The sequence below is a fragment of the Bremia lactucae genome, linkage group LG12 (genome assembly GCF_004359215.1).
Source record: "Bremia lactucae strain SF5 linkage group LG12, whole genome shotgun sequence".
NCBI lineage: Eukaryota > Oomycota > Peronosporomycetes > Peronosporales > Peronosporaceae > Bremia > Bremia lactucae.
In genome coordinates, this window is record NC_090621.1 from 2,453,400 (window position 1) to 2,470,481 (window position 17,082).

Genomic DNA, 17,082 nt, shown 5'->3' on the forward strand with positions numbered 1-17,082 from the left:
CTAGGATTCATTAAGCTTTTAGAGCTTGGACGACTCATTAAGTTGTTAAACCCTTAAGTTCAATAGAGCTAAGAGACTCTTTGAGTCTATAAGTCTTCCTCTGACTTAAGGAGCGAGGTAGCTCCGCTACACCTGGAAGCACTCGTATTCAATCTACGCCTGAGTCTTTATTAGACTAAGCCTTTACAGAAATGGAAACGTTTCCAGAACCTGTAGAGGCGCAACGCAAAGCGTATGATAGGCTCAAAACTTTGTTTTGGGTTTGAACATATAGAGTGTTCTATGTCTTAGGGACCAGAGGTCCTGCATGCAAAGCTTGTAGGCTTCGTACAATATGAATCCCCCCTGATCGGACAGGTTCAAGATCACCATGCGGCATCTATGCCAACTCAGTACATCTCTGTACCTGTTTCAGATCCTAAGGCTTGCCCTCTAGCTGTCAATGTGAAGACATTTGAGAAAAGAAAGGAGAAACCCTCCCTTTTTGGATAAAGCAGATGGAGATGTTCAATGACGTCGCCTTGTCTACAACAGAACGGCACAAAATGGCTCTGGTCATTTTCAAACTCGGAGGAAGAGCCATGGTGTGGGCACTATCGTGCAGTACGTCCATAAACGACGCTTTTTCCTCATGGGATTCGCTGAAATAGCAGATGACTAGCATGTTTCAATGCGATCACGGCTCATAGCGGCTCGACAGGATGAACGAACCCTAGGGGACTATGTTTAGGAGGAGTTGAGAATTCTCATTGCATCTATTCATCAAGACTCGGTGCAAGAAGCAACTGTCGTAACCGTTTATGGGGGGTCACAGGGAGGGCGTTGCCCGGACATAATTATTACGATCCCATCCTGCTACTTTCGAAGAGGCAGTTGCCATAGCGCTACGCGTTGAGTTCGACTTTAAGTCTGCTTGTGCTAGCACGCCTGTTAACCGAGAAAGCTATTCGAGCACATGGGTACTGTCTAGTAGACCGGAGCTTATTGGATTTAAGCATCGTTAAGGAAAAAGAAGAGGCTTTCCAAGCTGTGGAACAGCATAAGAACATCCGTAAATGTTATATATGCGAAAACAGAAAACATCTACGTCCGGCCTGTCCCCTACGAAATACGCGTAAAGCTTGAAAGAGCACCAATTCCCACCTATACCAGAAATCTGGTACGGTACGGGAAAACGTCGATACCAAGTAGGGGCGAGGCGCCCTACTTAGGAAGATCTAGGCTCTGTCGAACCTGTAGGAAGTGAGAGTAAGCAGGACCTAACCTCAATTAGCTCGGTGCGTAATGGCACGAGGCTAAGTACAAGCTGACTTGTTAGTCGCTCAAGCGACTGTGAAGGTTTTGATCGCTGGCAACGGCTATGTAGTACAGTAAGCCGTTGCGTGTTGTTAATCGATCTAATACGATCGATATATAGCCAATTTATCTTTAAATTTTTTTTTCGATGGATTCATCAGATGAATCATTAAATGCAGAAAGTCCTTAACTTCTGCGTTGGCTTACTTTATGTCATCAAACAAAGTTGACGACGGAACGCTTGTAATGAGTGTTACAAAAGTGGATTTTTTTTTCACTGTTGGAATGCGCAGCCGGCTCAAAATCGGGTCGGCGTGATAAAGCATCAGCGACGACATTAAGTCGTCCTGGTTTATATTACACGAAGGAATTATACTTCGCGAAGAAGGATAGCCACCTCGCCATTCTTTGCGAGAGGTGTGGGCTATTTGCGGCCGTGCGTGTTGACGCATGGTCCGTACGTACAATGAACGGCTTTTCTCCGAGGAGATAGACCCTAAACTTAGCCAGTGCATATTTCATTGCAAGGAGTTCCTTGTCATGCACTCGGTAATTGCGTTCAGCTGGTTGCAGCTGACGCGATTGGTAACAGACGGCACGTCCGTGCATTAACGCACAGCCAATTGCGAGATCGCTGGCGTCACAGACCACATAAATGGTATGTCCTAATCTGCAACCGCGAAGATGGGGATGGCATCAAGCTTTGCTTAATGCTCTAATGGAACGCTGACAATCAGCGTTCCATTACCATTTCTCGTCTTTTTCAAGAGACGAGATAGATGAGCTGTCATCTCGGCATAATTGCGTGGGTACTTGTGCAAGTACGCGGCTATCCCAAGGAACTTCTACGTCCCTTGACATCGACTGAGACTGGCCAGTCGGTGATTGCCTTGATCTTTTCGGGATCAAGGTGCACATCGTGTTTACCGACGATGCACCTAAGAAATGGTATTTCGCCTACAGCTTTCGCACACAGAAGGTCGGGGAGCTATGTGGGGAGGTTGACTCCCTTACGTGGCCCAATTTTAATCGATCGATAAAGACTTTATCGATCGCAAGTACTTGTTTACGAGGCAGTGGTCACTGATTCATGACACAGTACTTCGAGCCCGGTTTGAGCTCGATCTCATGTCGAGTGCCTTTTTATAGGCAACTCACATGGAACTGATTCAGAAAATACATCCCCGAATTCCATCAAATCGTTGTACAAAGAATTTGACTTAAGTGACTCCCAGGATTGAGTAGTAAATATCTCAATCCGAGTCAGCACATCGAGGACACTTTCGTCAAACGATGAGCTGTTGAGAACCCGTTCATTCTCTGCAAAAAATACCGCTTATTGAATATCGGTTTCGTATTCGTCCTCTGTGACGAGAGCGCAGATCTGCTTGATTCTGCCAGTATGCAGATCTCTAAAACGCCGTTTAGGGTTTAGGGTTAATAGTTGAGTTATCTCCGAAGTTAACTTCGGAGGCGCATACAGATCAAGAGTAAAACGGCCTACTCTTGATCCGTCACTAAACAAAACATTCAATGTCTCGGTTTCTTCCTGGGATCCCTTTTCCACAGGCTGCCGAGAGATTCATCCCTCGGGATGCTATACTCAAGTCTCTTCAGCATTAAGTATTTAAGGAGATTTCTCCTCAAGTGCGTGTAGACTTATTACCTCTACGTCTTCGAACTGTGATTGCGCTATCACAGTCGAATCCTCTACGGTCGACTCTCAACTCAACCTAGGATCATCGTATTGTCCATTTTGGATATCCGGTATCTTCCTTGAATGTCGCCTGCTAGGCGTAAATTCATGTCTCAATCCATTCGAACTATTCGAGTGGTGGACCTTCGGCGCTGCCTATGCATTCGCATAGCCGCCGGCAGCTGACTCCACTGTGATAAGTCATCACACTGTGATCTTGTGCAGTCGTACTAACGACTGTACCACAAGTGAAAATAGCACTCACTCGTAGTACGCTTGTGGACGCCCAAGACGTTCATCAGATGGCTATCTGATGAACTAGTGGCAGGCATCTTTACGGATCGATGCTACCAGCTGAATCTTGACTCATACTTTCTGAGCCAAGGTAAACCTAGGATGACAACAAATTTGTCATCCAAATCCAGTACGATAAAATCATCATCATACTGTAAACCTTCTAACGTGTAGTGAAATCTCACTTTGCGTTTCATCACTGTTATCGATGCGCCTGTCGAGATCAACATATTTGAGCCTAGGACCCTCTAGGACTGGCGACGAAGAAAGTTGTTCGACGCCCCACAGTCCACTAGGGCACTTAGTGACAAATCATTTGTCACCTTTATCTTCAAAATGATGACGGATACCTCATCACCAGGTGCAGAGACACATAATGATTGTGTGTCTGGAGCAACTTTTGTCAAGAGATTTGCAAATTCTCTTGAGGTTGCTGGATCAGTAGGGCGTTGCGCCCCTACTGACCCCGTCCATTTTTTGGCGGTCCGCCTCGCTGTTGCGATTTCGCAACAACGTCGGATCCGCGACCGTTGCCCTTTTTGGCATACGATCCAAAATTACGTTCAGTACCTTTTGGTGCTGGACGTGGGGCACTACACTCATGAGCGTAATGTCCCAATTTTTGGCAGCGATGGCATTTCTGCGATCGCTTATTATTCGAAAAGCGAGGTTTCTCGCTTTCGACATAGGAAAGGTCCATGGGTTCTGGACCTCCTAGTTCGTGTCGTCTAGGTGGACGATATGATGACGAACTTGCTTGAGCCTGTCTCAAGCTAAAGTCCTCCTGTTCCGCTACGGATATTGCTTCTTCAAGCGTATCCAGTTCCAAGCGGAACAGGTGGGTCTTTACGGGACCATCCGTAAGACCTTGCATGAACACCGTAATCAACGTGTGTTCATGGACTGGGTTATTGGTAATACAACTCGCTAAGAGTCGTATGTGCTGGGCATATGCGTGCACATCACGCTTGCCTTGCTTAAGTTTCAGAAGCTCTGAACGAGCTCTGAACTCAGCCCTTGGTGGCTCAAACGTCTGTTTGAGTCGGGTTTTAAAAACCTCTAGCGACCCAAAAACATATGGGTCGCGTAACTTAAGGCCTAGTGCCCAAAATTCGGCACGACCTGCCAAGTTTGACTTAACAAATGCGACGTGCATTTGCTCATCGACTATTTGACGAGCCCTTATGGCATCGTCCAACTCGACAAACCATCTTACGAGGGAGTCTTCTTCGACTCCCCTATACTTAAGGAGTTTTTCTTTAAGGTTCGGGACGACGCTTGTGCATCATTCCAGATACAGGGGTCTGTACCTGTTGTAACCTCAACAATTCGGTCTGTTGATAGCCTTGCTGATTAAGGAAGGCTACCTTTGCCTCGTCAAGTTCATGTTGTATGACCTTGGCGATGGCTGAATGGAGGGCGGCATCTCTGTCCAAAACGGACAGCATGACCAAGATGGCATCATTCCCTACGGTCGAGCTCATTCGTTCGACCGCACTTCTTTCCATGTCACTTAGCAAGGAGTAGCTATCACGCGAAACGTGATGCTTCATTATCATTTCTTAACATGTCCTTGTTAGATGATGGAACTGTGGTCCATGGACGGACTACAAAGTGCTACCAGGGGTAACGGGGCATTGCTGACTTGTACTGCTTCAGTACAAGTCCACTTCGCGCTGCCTCAGTGCGAGTGGTGCCTCACGTCACTTCACCTACACTAGTACGTGCAGAAGAAGACTCTCCTTAAGACACTTGCTTCAAAGAGGATTGAAGTAAACTGTATTTAATATGATTAAGTTCTTCTAGTTCTATCTATTTAAAAGTAACTTAATTATAAACTAATACAAAACATGTAATGTAGTCTTATCTGTCTTTCTCTTTGCGCGCGTCCAGGGCTGACTAGACCGCGGAGAAAGAAGATATAATGGTCTATATCTATCAATGGATGGGCTTCTAAAATATTACCATGTAAAGTAATAGTCCTCAAATATTATCTACCTTTTCAATAATATATTAATTATTGAAAAGGTACACAACAAGTGTTAATTTCATGTAACGATACACCCTGTTACAAAAATAGTCTTGTTTTTGTCGGAACGAAGGGTAGACACAGCATACCCTTCTGCAGGAGTGAATTCGCGAACTGCATATATCAGGGCCATTGCTTGGTGGTGGAAGCATTTAAGAAGAGCCTCATAAAGATAAGATATAAATTGAGTATGGAGTATGGTATTGTGATAGATATTGAGCGCTAGGACCCGCTTGTTTACAATTCAAAAGGTAGGATATTGGACAGTAAATCAACTGGAATCAACACGATGATTTATTTCTGCCCAGCGAAATACATGAGGCTTCTGATTGGCTTACCCAAATCAAGTTGGCAGCGACGGTTATTTATTTCTTGCATGGGGTGGAAATCACATTTCCCTAAAAAATATAAGTATCTTACCATAATGTGATTGGTAACACATTAAAGGTGAAATGCCAAAAGACGATGTGCCTTTCGTATTTATTGCTTTAAAAAGAATTTTTAAAGCATTTAAGTTAATTCAAACAAAAAGATTGCGTCACACAATTTTGGACTTATTTCAGTATAAAATTTATAGTCAGAATTTTACCCGATTTTTTAACTAAATTCTTAGGCATAAAACGTTGCTTCGTCGAAGAACGAGTCAATATTTAGTGGCCCATACATTTAAGAAGAAAACAAGAGCTTCTCTTGTTCAGTATACAACCTATCATAGACCCAATGCAAAGATTCGCGTAAATCCCACAGCTTAACGATAAAAAAAGAGAAAATAAACGGGGTTTTTACCTTTGAAATTCGTCGTGTGATATGGTCAGCATCGATCCATCCATCATCATAATAAATTCAATAGCGCTTCTTAAATTCACAAAACAGTATCCAGCCCTGAACCAGTAACACACATTGCAAAACTTGATCAGCAGGCATCGAACATAATCATATGCCGTCTTTGAAATTCCCACTTTGACATTAAATCGGCTTGATTCCGATAAGCTGAAATGTACTCGCAATTTGCATGTAGTCGATTTATTCGCGAATGTAGCACAATGTAAATAAAAAGTGGAAGAAAATCATCAGCCCCTGGACGACTTTTTGAATCGCCTCGTGCTAAGTTTAAACCACTAAAAATCACGTTGCAGCACCGAACAATGCACTTAATTTTATCTCCTGGCGACCGAAACGAATTAATTCGTCGCAATTCGTCCTCAGCCATTGACCATACGACCTCATTGCGCATACACGGCTTGATATCTAGCATCGCTGGGGTTACAAACTACGAGCATTTCAGTGATCAGTCAACAAAAAAATACCACTCGACGACGTCATTAACGTACCGACAATATTTGCATCCGTCGAAGCAGTTTTTCATCTTCTTTTCTCCACTGCTGGCATTCTTCAAGTTGATTCAATGCAATATCGGATACTTTGTCCATCACGTACTTTTCAATGCCATCACGTGCTTTCGCCATGGTAGCGTCACCTACATGACGCCACATTACGTGGTTTTGTAACGTATCTTCCATGCTTGAAAAGAAGTCATTGCAACGATCCCGGAACTTAGAATTGCCGTAGAAATCATACTCAACATAGTCCGTTGACCGTGGCGGTTTTCCGTCACCACGTGGTCCTAGAATCGATCCCACAAACGTGCGAATTTTGTCCAAAAGGTCACGAGAAGCAGGAAGACTGAGGCGTTGGAGGAACTCCCTGTACGTTAAATTATTAGCATCCAAAGCGTGAGGATTTGTTGCATCTACATCAGCTCGATGCTGCTTCATGTTTGCTTGAATACATTCATCCACGCCTTCAAACAGATTACGCTGACTTTGGCTTCTCGTTGGTAGAACTTTCATGACATTATCCTCGTACGAGTCTTTAAGCTGCTTCTTAGTATTCAATCGTGAAGCTCTTAAAGCTTGATACGGTTCCATCTCCGGATTCTGATCATCGTCTTCATTGTGAAAAAGTCCCAAGTCGCTGACAGTTAAACGTCCAGATAAAGTGCGACTGGATTTCCGAAGAAAGCCGGCGGACATTGCAACTGGTTTCTCTAAAAGCGAGCTCTTCGGTTGTTCAAATGAGGAACGTCGTTGGCTCATTGGCGGACTACAAGAGGACGTCCAAGACTTCTTCGTCCCTCCTTCGCCTAACTCATTACATAACGATGAAGTCGATGAAGCGGTTGCGGTGCTACTGAGGCTGTCAACACGATAGAACGATTCTTTCGTACTCGTATCTGTTGCTGTCAATACGGGCAGTGCGGTTTTCAAGAACTCTTTGTCCGTTGTGATTGAGTTGGTAGTGTAAAGCGCTTTAATACCTTGATCCGGCTGTTCTCGTGCCGTTTCAAGAACCTGGCAGCGTTCTCGTAGTTGCATAAGCTCTAGATCTCGAGCGAGCAAGGCACTTGTAAGATCTGCGACTTCAGTGCGTAATTGCTCATTCATGCGCTGGAGCTGCTCCACGTCGTGGAGTTTGTGACTTTGTTCGCTTAAGACCGTGTTGAACGCGAGCATTGAATCAAGCAATTTCGCGTCATCTTCATCGTTCGAAGAATTGATTGGTGACGTGCAATTAGTCGCCGCGGGTTGACTGCATTCGGTTATGATCGCTGTGAACATTGTAGAGCATTAAGATACTTTTGTGTGTACAGCATACTCGCTTTGAAGAAAGAAGCTTCCTCTTTAACATTATACGCTTTGCTGCAGTTGCAAAGCATCAGAGTTGCTTAATGTACATTGCGTACCTGCTGGGGTGACGGTGTTGTGAGGCATGACGAGGCGAGGTTGCGGAGAAGAGTGCTGTTCTCGCTGGGAGTTCGATCAAGTTTCACTTCGATGATAATTACGCCGGTGGCTACAGACTTATAGGCCAGAATTTGGTTATTTGCGACCAGTTGGCACATTTTTTTGGTAGTATTGAAAAAAGCTCTAAATTTATCATGGCGGGCGTGCTTTAATCTGTATTTCGCAATGAAGCCCTGTTCTAAATTGATAACTCGGCCGGTTTTGACTAAATGTTTTAAAAGTTGAATTTATTAAATTGCGCTTGCTTGAGATGCTCCTGCTTAAGTTGCTTTCGATGGTTTGCATGATAAATAGCGCTATCTCGTCAACTTATGCTCGTGAAGTTGCTAACTGCATTAAATTGTATGAAGTTGCACATTTAGCAATGTCGTATAATGCCGCGGTTAAGAATAAAGCTTCTTCAAATTTCAGTCTTATACAGTCAAGGAACAATCCACCAGATATTAAATTGTTCCTTGACTGTACAAAAATGGAATTTTAGGAAGCTTTATTCTCGCTGCAGGAAGCATCGTTGACATATTTTTGGTCGCGAAAGACAATTTACATCCTGGGACAAACCTCAAAATTGACGCGAGAAATACTAATTTTCGGCCGATTTACATTTCAGCTCGATACCGCACGCCTGACGCGATTTTTGGGAAATTAGATAAGCCAGTCACCCGAAATGTGATGGATTGTGGATTTCAATAACGACAAGCAATCTTCAGCAGTGACAAATCGGTCGACATTATCTCTTGATCGTGACCATGCCACAAGTTGTGGAAATCGCACCTCAACTTTCCCTGGGCTTCACCTGCTACCCTTGCCAATTAACATAGAATTGTATCGCGGGTAGCTTGTAAACAACGTTGTCATCAGACAGGTCGACCATTACGACGGAGTATCGCAGCCAACGGTGTGACGATTCCATGCTCTATAACCACGCCTCCACCTGTATATCGCAAATTAGAATGATCCATAAAAAGTGAATTTCGTAATCTTGACTGTAATTCTTATAAAAAGGGGGTACGGTATTCCTATCTCATCTAAATAATTCTTGTGAAGGGGTTTGTTTTCACACCAGGACAATCCCGTAACTTCAACATGCACAATCATTTTGTGTGGTCCACACCATAAACGTCCACCTCGTCCATAAACGAAAAGGGGAAAAATCTTGAATTGGCCATTCAGGAGACAACGACGCGCGCTTGACCACGTAAGTGCTTGCTCGCCCGAAGCTCTTCTTTAATGTGCTATTGCTAACACTGTGTATATTGAATCCTCGTATTTTGGATCGATTTGTGCCAACTACCTTTCTCGTGCTACAATTCCAGCAAACAGTCCCGGACCATCACTCTTGCCGTTTAACGAGAATGCACGTCAGCGACCGTCCCCGTCAGCGCGCAAGCTATAGCGGCCCACCGCGTCCGTTAACTATCGAAGCAATGAATCAGCTATCGATGCGTAGTCTAGGAGAATTAAATCAGCTCTCACAAGCCACACGCGAGTTTGGCGAAGTCTACTCGGGTAGTCCCGACACTTCCCGACGGAGTCCGAAATTCTTACAGCGAGTATTTGACCCAATGGAAAAAAAGAGCGATGAAGAGTGTTTGTTTCGTGTCCGCATTTCCGGGATTCAATGCCGCAATTTACAAGGACGACGATTTAGCGGGAAAAGTGACCCGTATGTCGAGTTTTACTGGGACGACCCGAACGAAACCGCTCCGTACGCGACACCTGTGATTAAATCGGATTTAAATCCAAATTACAAAGGCTTGTTGATTGCATTTGAGTACAAAGCGCCGCTTCGTGAGTTACCCGATCGAAATTTATTGGTCAAAGTCTTCTCAACGCGAAAATTCAATGCCAAGTATTTAATTGGTGAAACAAAAGTCAATTTATGGAGCATTGCGACCGGACCGGTGCATCACGATCATCATTTAATTGGCTGCGACAATGGACGGGTAGTGTTTAATTGCTACATGGAACAATGCAGTGAATGGAACATCTCGGTAAGTGAGGTGGGGCTCATGATGCCTGCTATTGCAAATGAATTGGATCGACCGGAAGGACACGATTTTCAAGAAGATGCCTCGTTGCCGTTGAAAAAATTTGGGGTGAGCTACAAGTGCACGATAGGAACGGATGAGAAATTCTACATGAGCAATAAACTCAAGCACGCTTTTAAGCGCGAACTTGGAGAAATTAATGAAGTCAGTTTTCAGTCTCTTGCGAGACTCGCGGTCTTGTCGTCTCGTGTGCCACGACCCAATAGTCAGCCCAAGGGCGAGTCGAAAACAGAAGATGAACATGTTGCCGATACGCTTGTTGCGCAAGACCCAATTGGCGTGGAATGGACGACAGCAACCGACTATCTTCCGTCCATTTCGCGCTATAGTACTTTTGATGAGCTCATGTCTGCTACACTCACATTAGAGGTACGGTTTTGTATTTATGACAATGATTGGTATCGTTAACGCTTTATAAACACTTGTCGATATTGTAGGTGCGTCAAGTTTTAGTTGGTCGCGGTCAAATGTCGAATGATCCCGACGGAGGTTTCCTGAGTTTGTTGGAGAAATACGAGTGTGAAACAGCGGTGCGTGCTTTTAGAAATTGAGTTTTTGATAGCTACTTGAGTATGTATTGACATGTGGGCGTGGTGGGGTACTATTTTTACGTAGGCTTTACCCAATGTGATCGTGCATTTTGATGCGGAAATTAAAAATTCAATCTTATTTGGTCAAACTTGGTTATCGTTGGAAAAGATTTTTGAAGATGCGATTCAAGAGCGAATGAAGAAGAGATTGGACGCAGATCCTAATTTTGGTATGGACGGCCTTGGCTTCTCGGAGCAATATGTAACAAGCAAGTTTGAGCATAGTCTTACATTAAAAGGGCATCAAGTGGGCGTGATTTATGGCACGATATTATTCAAGCGCATTCCCGATGTTCGACAGCTACGATGCGGTGTCAATAGCGAAAATGGCATCTCGTCGTCAAGTTCTGTGATTGTAGGAGTCGTTCCAGCTGGCAATAAGAAACATCCACGTAATTTCAAGGTGGTGATTCCATTTGAAGCCCAGCGGTTGTTGGAGAAAATGCAAGATTTAGTGGAACTGATGACGACTCGACAAAAGGATGATAAAGAAGGCAAAGTGAGGAAAGCAACCAAGATACTCAAGATGTTGCAAGTCTCGCACAAAGTATCAATGCTGTCGTGGGTCTATGTCTCCGCAGAAGCATTAGAAGAAACGAAACATATTCTCTTACGGCTGTGGCACTTCTTGTTGGATAATATTCGTGTTCGGCACTACACGCTTCGCAATGTAATATACGAATTGCTCTTTTACTTAGTCAAGCGCGCCGAGCTAAGTGATTTGCCATTGTTAGGTTTTGACTCGGCTGTTGCGATTACCATGTTTGGTGCGAAACATACGCATAAGATTTCAAGAAAAGACTTGGAGTTTGGCTTAAAATTACGAGCAATGCTTGTAGAGACCAAGTACTGTGTTTTGCAAACTGTTTCTGTTCGTGGGGTCATGAACAATAATCTCATGTTTTTCGTTGCGAGGATGTTGTCGGTACTTTGCTTTCGATTACCAAGTTTTGGGGTCGAATTGTATCAGCTGTGGTCTGAATCCTATATTGAACCTGTCCCGGAGCTTGCTGGTGAGTTTCGCATGAATGCTGACGCGAATTTGTTTGCGATGGATGGATTAGAAGCTCACTTGGATTGGCGAAGGTTTCATAAAGCCATTTATGATGAATACGGAGAAAAAGCTTTGCGATTTCAAGAAGAGGAAGCAGAGGATAAGTACGAAGTAACGTCAGAAGCTTGGCGATCGCGATTTCGGCGGCTTGTGGGAGAAGCAAATACTCTGAATATTCTTCTGGTCGACCAGTGGTTGTGGTATGTTCTCGACACATTGGCTGTTTTGAATAAAAAGATTGGATGGATTCATTTGCCAGGCTATACGCAAGTGCTTATGGTTTTCTTTTTAGAATTAAAGACACAAAAGTCGGGCTGGCTTCCTCCGACGCTGTACAAATTGTCTTGTACGATGTTGTCGAATCCGAGCTTAATTAATCCGATGACCAAGTTCCTCTTAAGTAGTACGAACGTGCACGATGTGACGGCAGTCATTGGTTCCGTGGAACTCTTAGGTGTTTGGATGTATATGATTCGAAGCTGGCGCGTTCGTTTGAGCTCGTATCGGCTATCGCACTTGGAAAACAACGATCGCTGGAACTTTCATCAAGACGATCAATACTCGATTCCAGCAGGCGATGAAGTTTCACTGCTTCCTCCTTCATTTGACTTTCGTTTTCTGTGCTCTGCACTACGCATTCTCTTGGACTCGGAGCATACCCAGGTCGTGTTGACAACGTTAGAGTTTCTATACAATTGCTGGGACTGTTTTCCCGAACGACATGCTGATAAATTGCGCTTTGAACTCTTGCGGTCTTTTATTCGACTGTTTTTGCATTGGCATAGCGAAGTACGCAGCTTTTTCCAGACACTCATTGCCCTTCGTGCCATGAAACCGCATGGATGGACTCAAAAAGGAGCTTCCTTTGTAAATACCCCACCACATAGCCGTCGCCAAATCGATGCTGTCGCGGCGGATTTTAACATGTCACTTGGAAGTGAAGAGCCCATTGACAGCGTGCGACGTTCACGATCGCATAGCTCCAATAGTTTAGTGGAAACGGTCCACAAACGAATGGGTTCGTCCTCACCGTGGTCATCTCCTCGTACATCACCCGTGGCGTCTCCGCGGAACTCGGGCACCCCTTTGTCCATCACAATATCTTCACCCAGCAGTCGTCCGTATAGTAGTGGTCATAACACACCCACATCGGATTACAAGAGTGCGAATAGTTTACCGGCTAAAATACGGAGTATCTCGGAAGAATACATTAAACACACGTCACTGCAACCACAGATGGATATTCACATTCAAATGCGACTGAATCGACTGCTTGAATCGATTTATGTTGCGGCGAAGAAATACATTGACCATCAGAGCGAGACGGGCAATCTATTGGGCAAACAAATGACCCAAGCGACGTGGAAGAAAAAAGGCATGTTAATGAAGCAGGGGTTTATATACAAAACGACGTGGAAACACAAATTCTTTTCGTTGCAAAACAACAAGTTGGGCTATGCTGACATTGAAAATGGCCCTATTAAGCGTGAACTTAACATTATTGGGAGTGTCGTGACCGAGTTGTCCAATCAATTGGATCATTCTCAAGGATCCCGCGTTGTGCTTTTCAATTGCTTCTCTGTCGATAGTGGGTACCAGAAACTAGTTTTGTGCGCGCCAACGTTCGAGGAACAGCGCGAGTGGATCGAGGTCCTTACTCAAAATGCGACGGCAAAGACGGCGGTTCGTAAAGACAATGAAACGTTATCACCAGTCGATCTTGCCGACGTATCGGATCAATTAGAGTCGCTTGCTGGAAAGTATTCCACTACGGACAAAGTATCGGATAATCTCTTGCCTTACTCGGTGCTGGCCGTGAAAGAGTACGTTTTTGTTTTTTTGTATCAAATGTCATTTGGTCGGTTGGAACTTAGTTGTGTGTTTTCTCGTAGGTGGCTTGATCTTCGAGTCACTGCAATGGAGCTCGAAAGCAAGATTGCTGCTGGTCAGCCGATTCAGATGCCAGTGCTGTTATCCAAGTCGTCACTCTATGCCGACGATGATTAATTCATGGCATACCAAGGCAAATGAACCAACGCGTGATTGAGGAGCGAGTATGAATCGAACGATCCACAATTCGTCGCTCCAGCAATAGGTACGCCCGCTCATGGAAATTGCTTTTGTTTATTTCTCATAATTTTTCGATAACTACTAGTGCATGCAAGTGGTGGCATTGTTTCATGAACAATTGCTTTTCATCGACGCTTGCAATTTTGATGTATTGTCGAAGCTTTAAAAGTCACTTTTTGACGCCAATAATCGCATAGTTTGCCAGATTGGCGGACACTTTTGACATGATGTGGTTGGTCAATGTGTAGGAGTGCCTATATACACTATCGTCTAAAATCTTAGAATGCCACAAGTAACTATTGACGAGAAACGTCGTTTGGAACTTGTTGTTAATGCATGGAAACGATTAATGGATCAAGACTAGTCATTTGAAATAATTGGTACTGCGCGTTGTTTACAGAGCGCAGTCGGACAAGCGATTGTCTACTTGTAGTTTTCACTTATGAAGACAGTATAGGCGCATTCGAAGACACACGAGTATTCATCCGAAACCAAGTCTACGATGCTGAAGGTATATTCACAAGGTTGCAAAAAGTCTCTATAAAGTATAAAACAAGCCTAGTCTGAATACCTCGCATTTCATCTAGAATTTTCCATGAGCATACACACAAGTCATTATGGCACCGCTAAACTGAGGGAGGAACAGGAGCATTTGAAGCTGGAATAGGAGAAGCTTCTAAATCAGATGCATCTAAAGTAGATACTTCTAATTCAGGAGCATCTGAAGCGGGAATAGGAGAAGCTTCTAACTCAGATGCATCCAAAGCAGGACCTTCTGATTCAGGAGCATCTGAAGCAGGAATAGGAGAAGCTTCTGAATCAGATGCATCTGAAGTAGGAACTTCTAATTCAGGAGCATTTGAATTGAGAGGAGCCGGCGCACCTGGAGCAGGAGAAGCGTCAGAAATATCCTCGTTCCCGGAATCGTCCGCGACATCTGGTGTCGCGGCATCGTCAACCCCATTAGATGGAGGTGGATTTTCAGTGGTCTCTTCTTCATTACCAGCTGGTGCTGCAGCCGTTACCACAGCTGGTTTATCAGGGTTAGTCGACGCATCATCGGGATCAGTTATCGGTGTCACAACGGAAGTTTTTTCCTCCTCCGCCTCACTACTTGGCGCAGTGGCGTCGTTCTCATTGCCGCTGTCGACACTTGCACTTGCATCGCTCTCTTGATTGTCCGTATTCTTTGGGATCGGGTCACTCGACTCCGAATCACCACATCCACCGGTTGAAAAGTCCACGGCCCAAAAGTGAATAAATTTCTTTGTCTTGTCAAACGCGTAACCAGGACCGAGGACAGTAATCGTTGGGCTAAATATTGTTTCAAGAGCAGTCTGCGACTTGGACCACGCGTCGACAACACTTACTGCGGTCCGGTAGCCAGCAGCTACGACCTCGGTTACGACTTCACCTTTAAAACCGTGCGCAAGGGCACGATCCTTAAGCGACGATTTGTCAGAGCCTGTAGTCTTGACTAAATTGTTCTCGGCCATATCGTTCGCTTGAGTTTGCGCAGCGTCCATGAGCTTATTGTTAATGCACAATTTTGAAAGTCCTTTGGCTTTGCGGGCGGCATTAATTGCCTCCTCTATGTCGTCACGAAAGTCGACAGCCTGTAGAGTACGATGCGCGGATGCATTCACAGCGACCACAAGAGCCACGGATGCCACTACTACGACGTTTAGAGCGTACATTCGAATCACTTTGTGCACGTTATCGAAGCCTGTTGTCGCTCAAATAAGCTCCCGAGAAACGATCGAGTGATCGAGCGTCAAGTCAAATGAAGAATGAAAGGACGAGTCAGTCTTGACGCCGTCTGCTTGGGATAGCCGAGCACTGACAAAGCATAAGATGAGCGAAAACGTGGATAGGACCCTGCATGTTACAATAGCAAGACAACTTGATGTTTGTATCGCTTTCTATTACAAATGTCAAGCCAGTGCGAAAGTAGAGATGTTCATTGAGCTGCTCGAAAAAACAGGTGGCTTCTGGCAAACCCCTAGGTAAAGCATTAGAGCCTTTTTTTTTAGTTTAATACAAGAGAAACTGCTTCTGATGGTGCTTGTGAGAAATTTTCTGCAAAGCGATACGAGGGTTCATTGAATAATGAAGAGTTTTCGTGGCGTTCGAGGCTAGCATTTTGCGTCGATAGCGTGATACGGAACCGAGTATATTGCACCTGAAATGTCAAGGTGAAAAGGCTCCTCTTCAACGACCACAATGGAAAGTCCGTGTGTTCGAGATGTAAAGTTTTAAGAAGTTGGATGTTTTCATTACGTACAATCTGCGACAAGTATGTAGGAGTGGTACTTACTACACACACTGCCGAGACAAAGTCGATGACATTATTTGCAATATCGGGACTGCAACATTCGCTTAATACTGACAGCCATGTGACCAATTTCGTGGATACTTTCAAGCGTGTTGCTATGCGGCAAGGTACATACATACATACATTGAGGGCACTTTAAATTTTCACATTTGCCACGAATTGGCTTGTTGGGTGAGATAGGAGCTGCTATATCACCATATGTAGAGCAAGTTTGTGTCGTGTCAGATTGAATAATCCAGCAATTTCACAGGGTTAATGTCGTCTTATATTCAGGTGTGTGTGGCTGGCATTAACGTGAACATGATGGAGTATTCCTGGCATTCAACATATATTAATGAATAAACCTTAGAAAGGCTTCTATCTCTCACAGATCATTGCAAAGACCTGAGAAAGGCAGTATACGCTTTTATGGGAAACTAAACTTTATCTCATTATTCTATTCTAAAACCTTACCCTGACTAAGTTAAAAATCGATTTTCGGCTACCAGATTAAATATGGTGGCTGCCACATGTGTTACCCATAACATTTGGGACTTGAATGATATTACCTATTAAAATCGAACAAAAGGGCATTTTACTCATAAAGTAAATGTAACACAACAGCAATTCTTCAACCGAAGTTTGCCCCATCTTCCCCTCCCCATCAGACTGTTGGCCCGAGTGTCAACATTTGCTTCATTTCCTCTTGTCATATAAGCAGTTACCTGTTTAATTATGTTTTGCATACTTTTATCTAAGCGTGAGTCCCATACTCTTAGCTCCTTCCTTAACGATAAGGTGGTGGAAGACTATGAAAGTCACACTCCATCGGAGTATGAGGAAAAGGAGCGTCGCTCCGACACGACCCACGTTTGGACGAATCTCGT

General features: G+C 44.3%; 3 protein-coding genes across 3 annotated transcripts; 1 reads left to right on the forward strand and 2 right to left on the reverse strand.

Annotated features, from left to right (window-relative positions):
* Nucleotides 1–5,844: 5,844 nt before the first annotated feature.
* CCR75_002000 (uncharacterized protein) lies at nucleotides 5,845–8,041 on the reverse strand. Its single transcript, XM_067960100.1, has 4 exons — nucleotides 6,647–8,041; nucleotides 6,245–6,585; nucleotides 6,102–6,197; nucleotides 5,845–6,021 (listed from the first exon to the last, which is right to left on the reverse strand). Exons 1-4 carry the CDS (start codon nucleotides 7,931–7,933, stop codon nucleotides 5,982–5,984), a joined length of 1,764 nt encoding a protein of 587 aa, XP_067820859.1. The 5' UTR covers nucleotides 7,934–8,041; the 3' UTR covers nucleotides 5,845–5,981.
* Nucleotides 8,042–9,428: 1,387 nt separating this feature from the next.
* Nucleotides 9,429–15,968, forward strand: CCR75_002001 (uncharacterized protein). Its single transcript, XM_067960101.1, has 6 exons — nucleotides 9,429–10,536; nucleotides 10,605–10,697; nucleotides 10,783–13,634; nucleotides 13,704–13,906; nucleotides 13,967–14,266; nucleotides 14,289–15,968. The coding sequence occupies exons 1-4, from the start codon at nucleotides 9,472–9,474 to the stop codon at nucleotides 13,816–13,818; spliced, it is 4,125 nt and encodes a 1,374-aa protein (XP_067820858.1). The 5' UTR covers nucleotides 9,429–9,471; the 3' UTR covers nucleotides 13,819–13,906; nucleotides 13,967–14,266; nucleotides 14,289–15,968.
* CCR75_002002 (uncharacterized protein) lies at nucleotides 14,508–15,578 on the reverse strand (the record flags this gene model as incomplete). Its single annotated transcript, XM_067960102.1, has 1 exon — nucleotides 14,508–15,578. The coding sequence occupies one exon, from the start codon at nucleotides 15,576–15,578 to the stop codon at nucleotides 14,508–14,510; it is 1,071 nt and encodes a 356-aa protein (XP_067820861.1).
* Nucleotides 15,969–17,082: the final 1,114 nt, after the last annotated feature.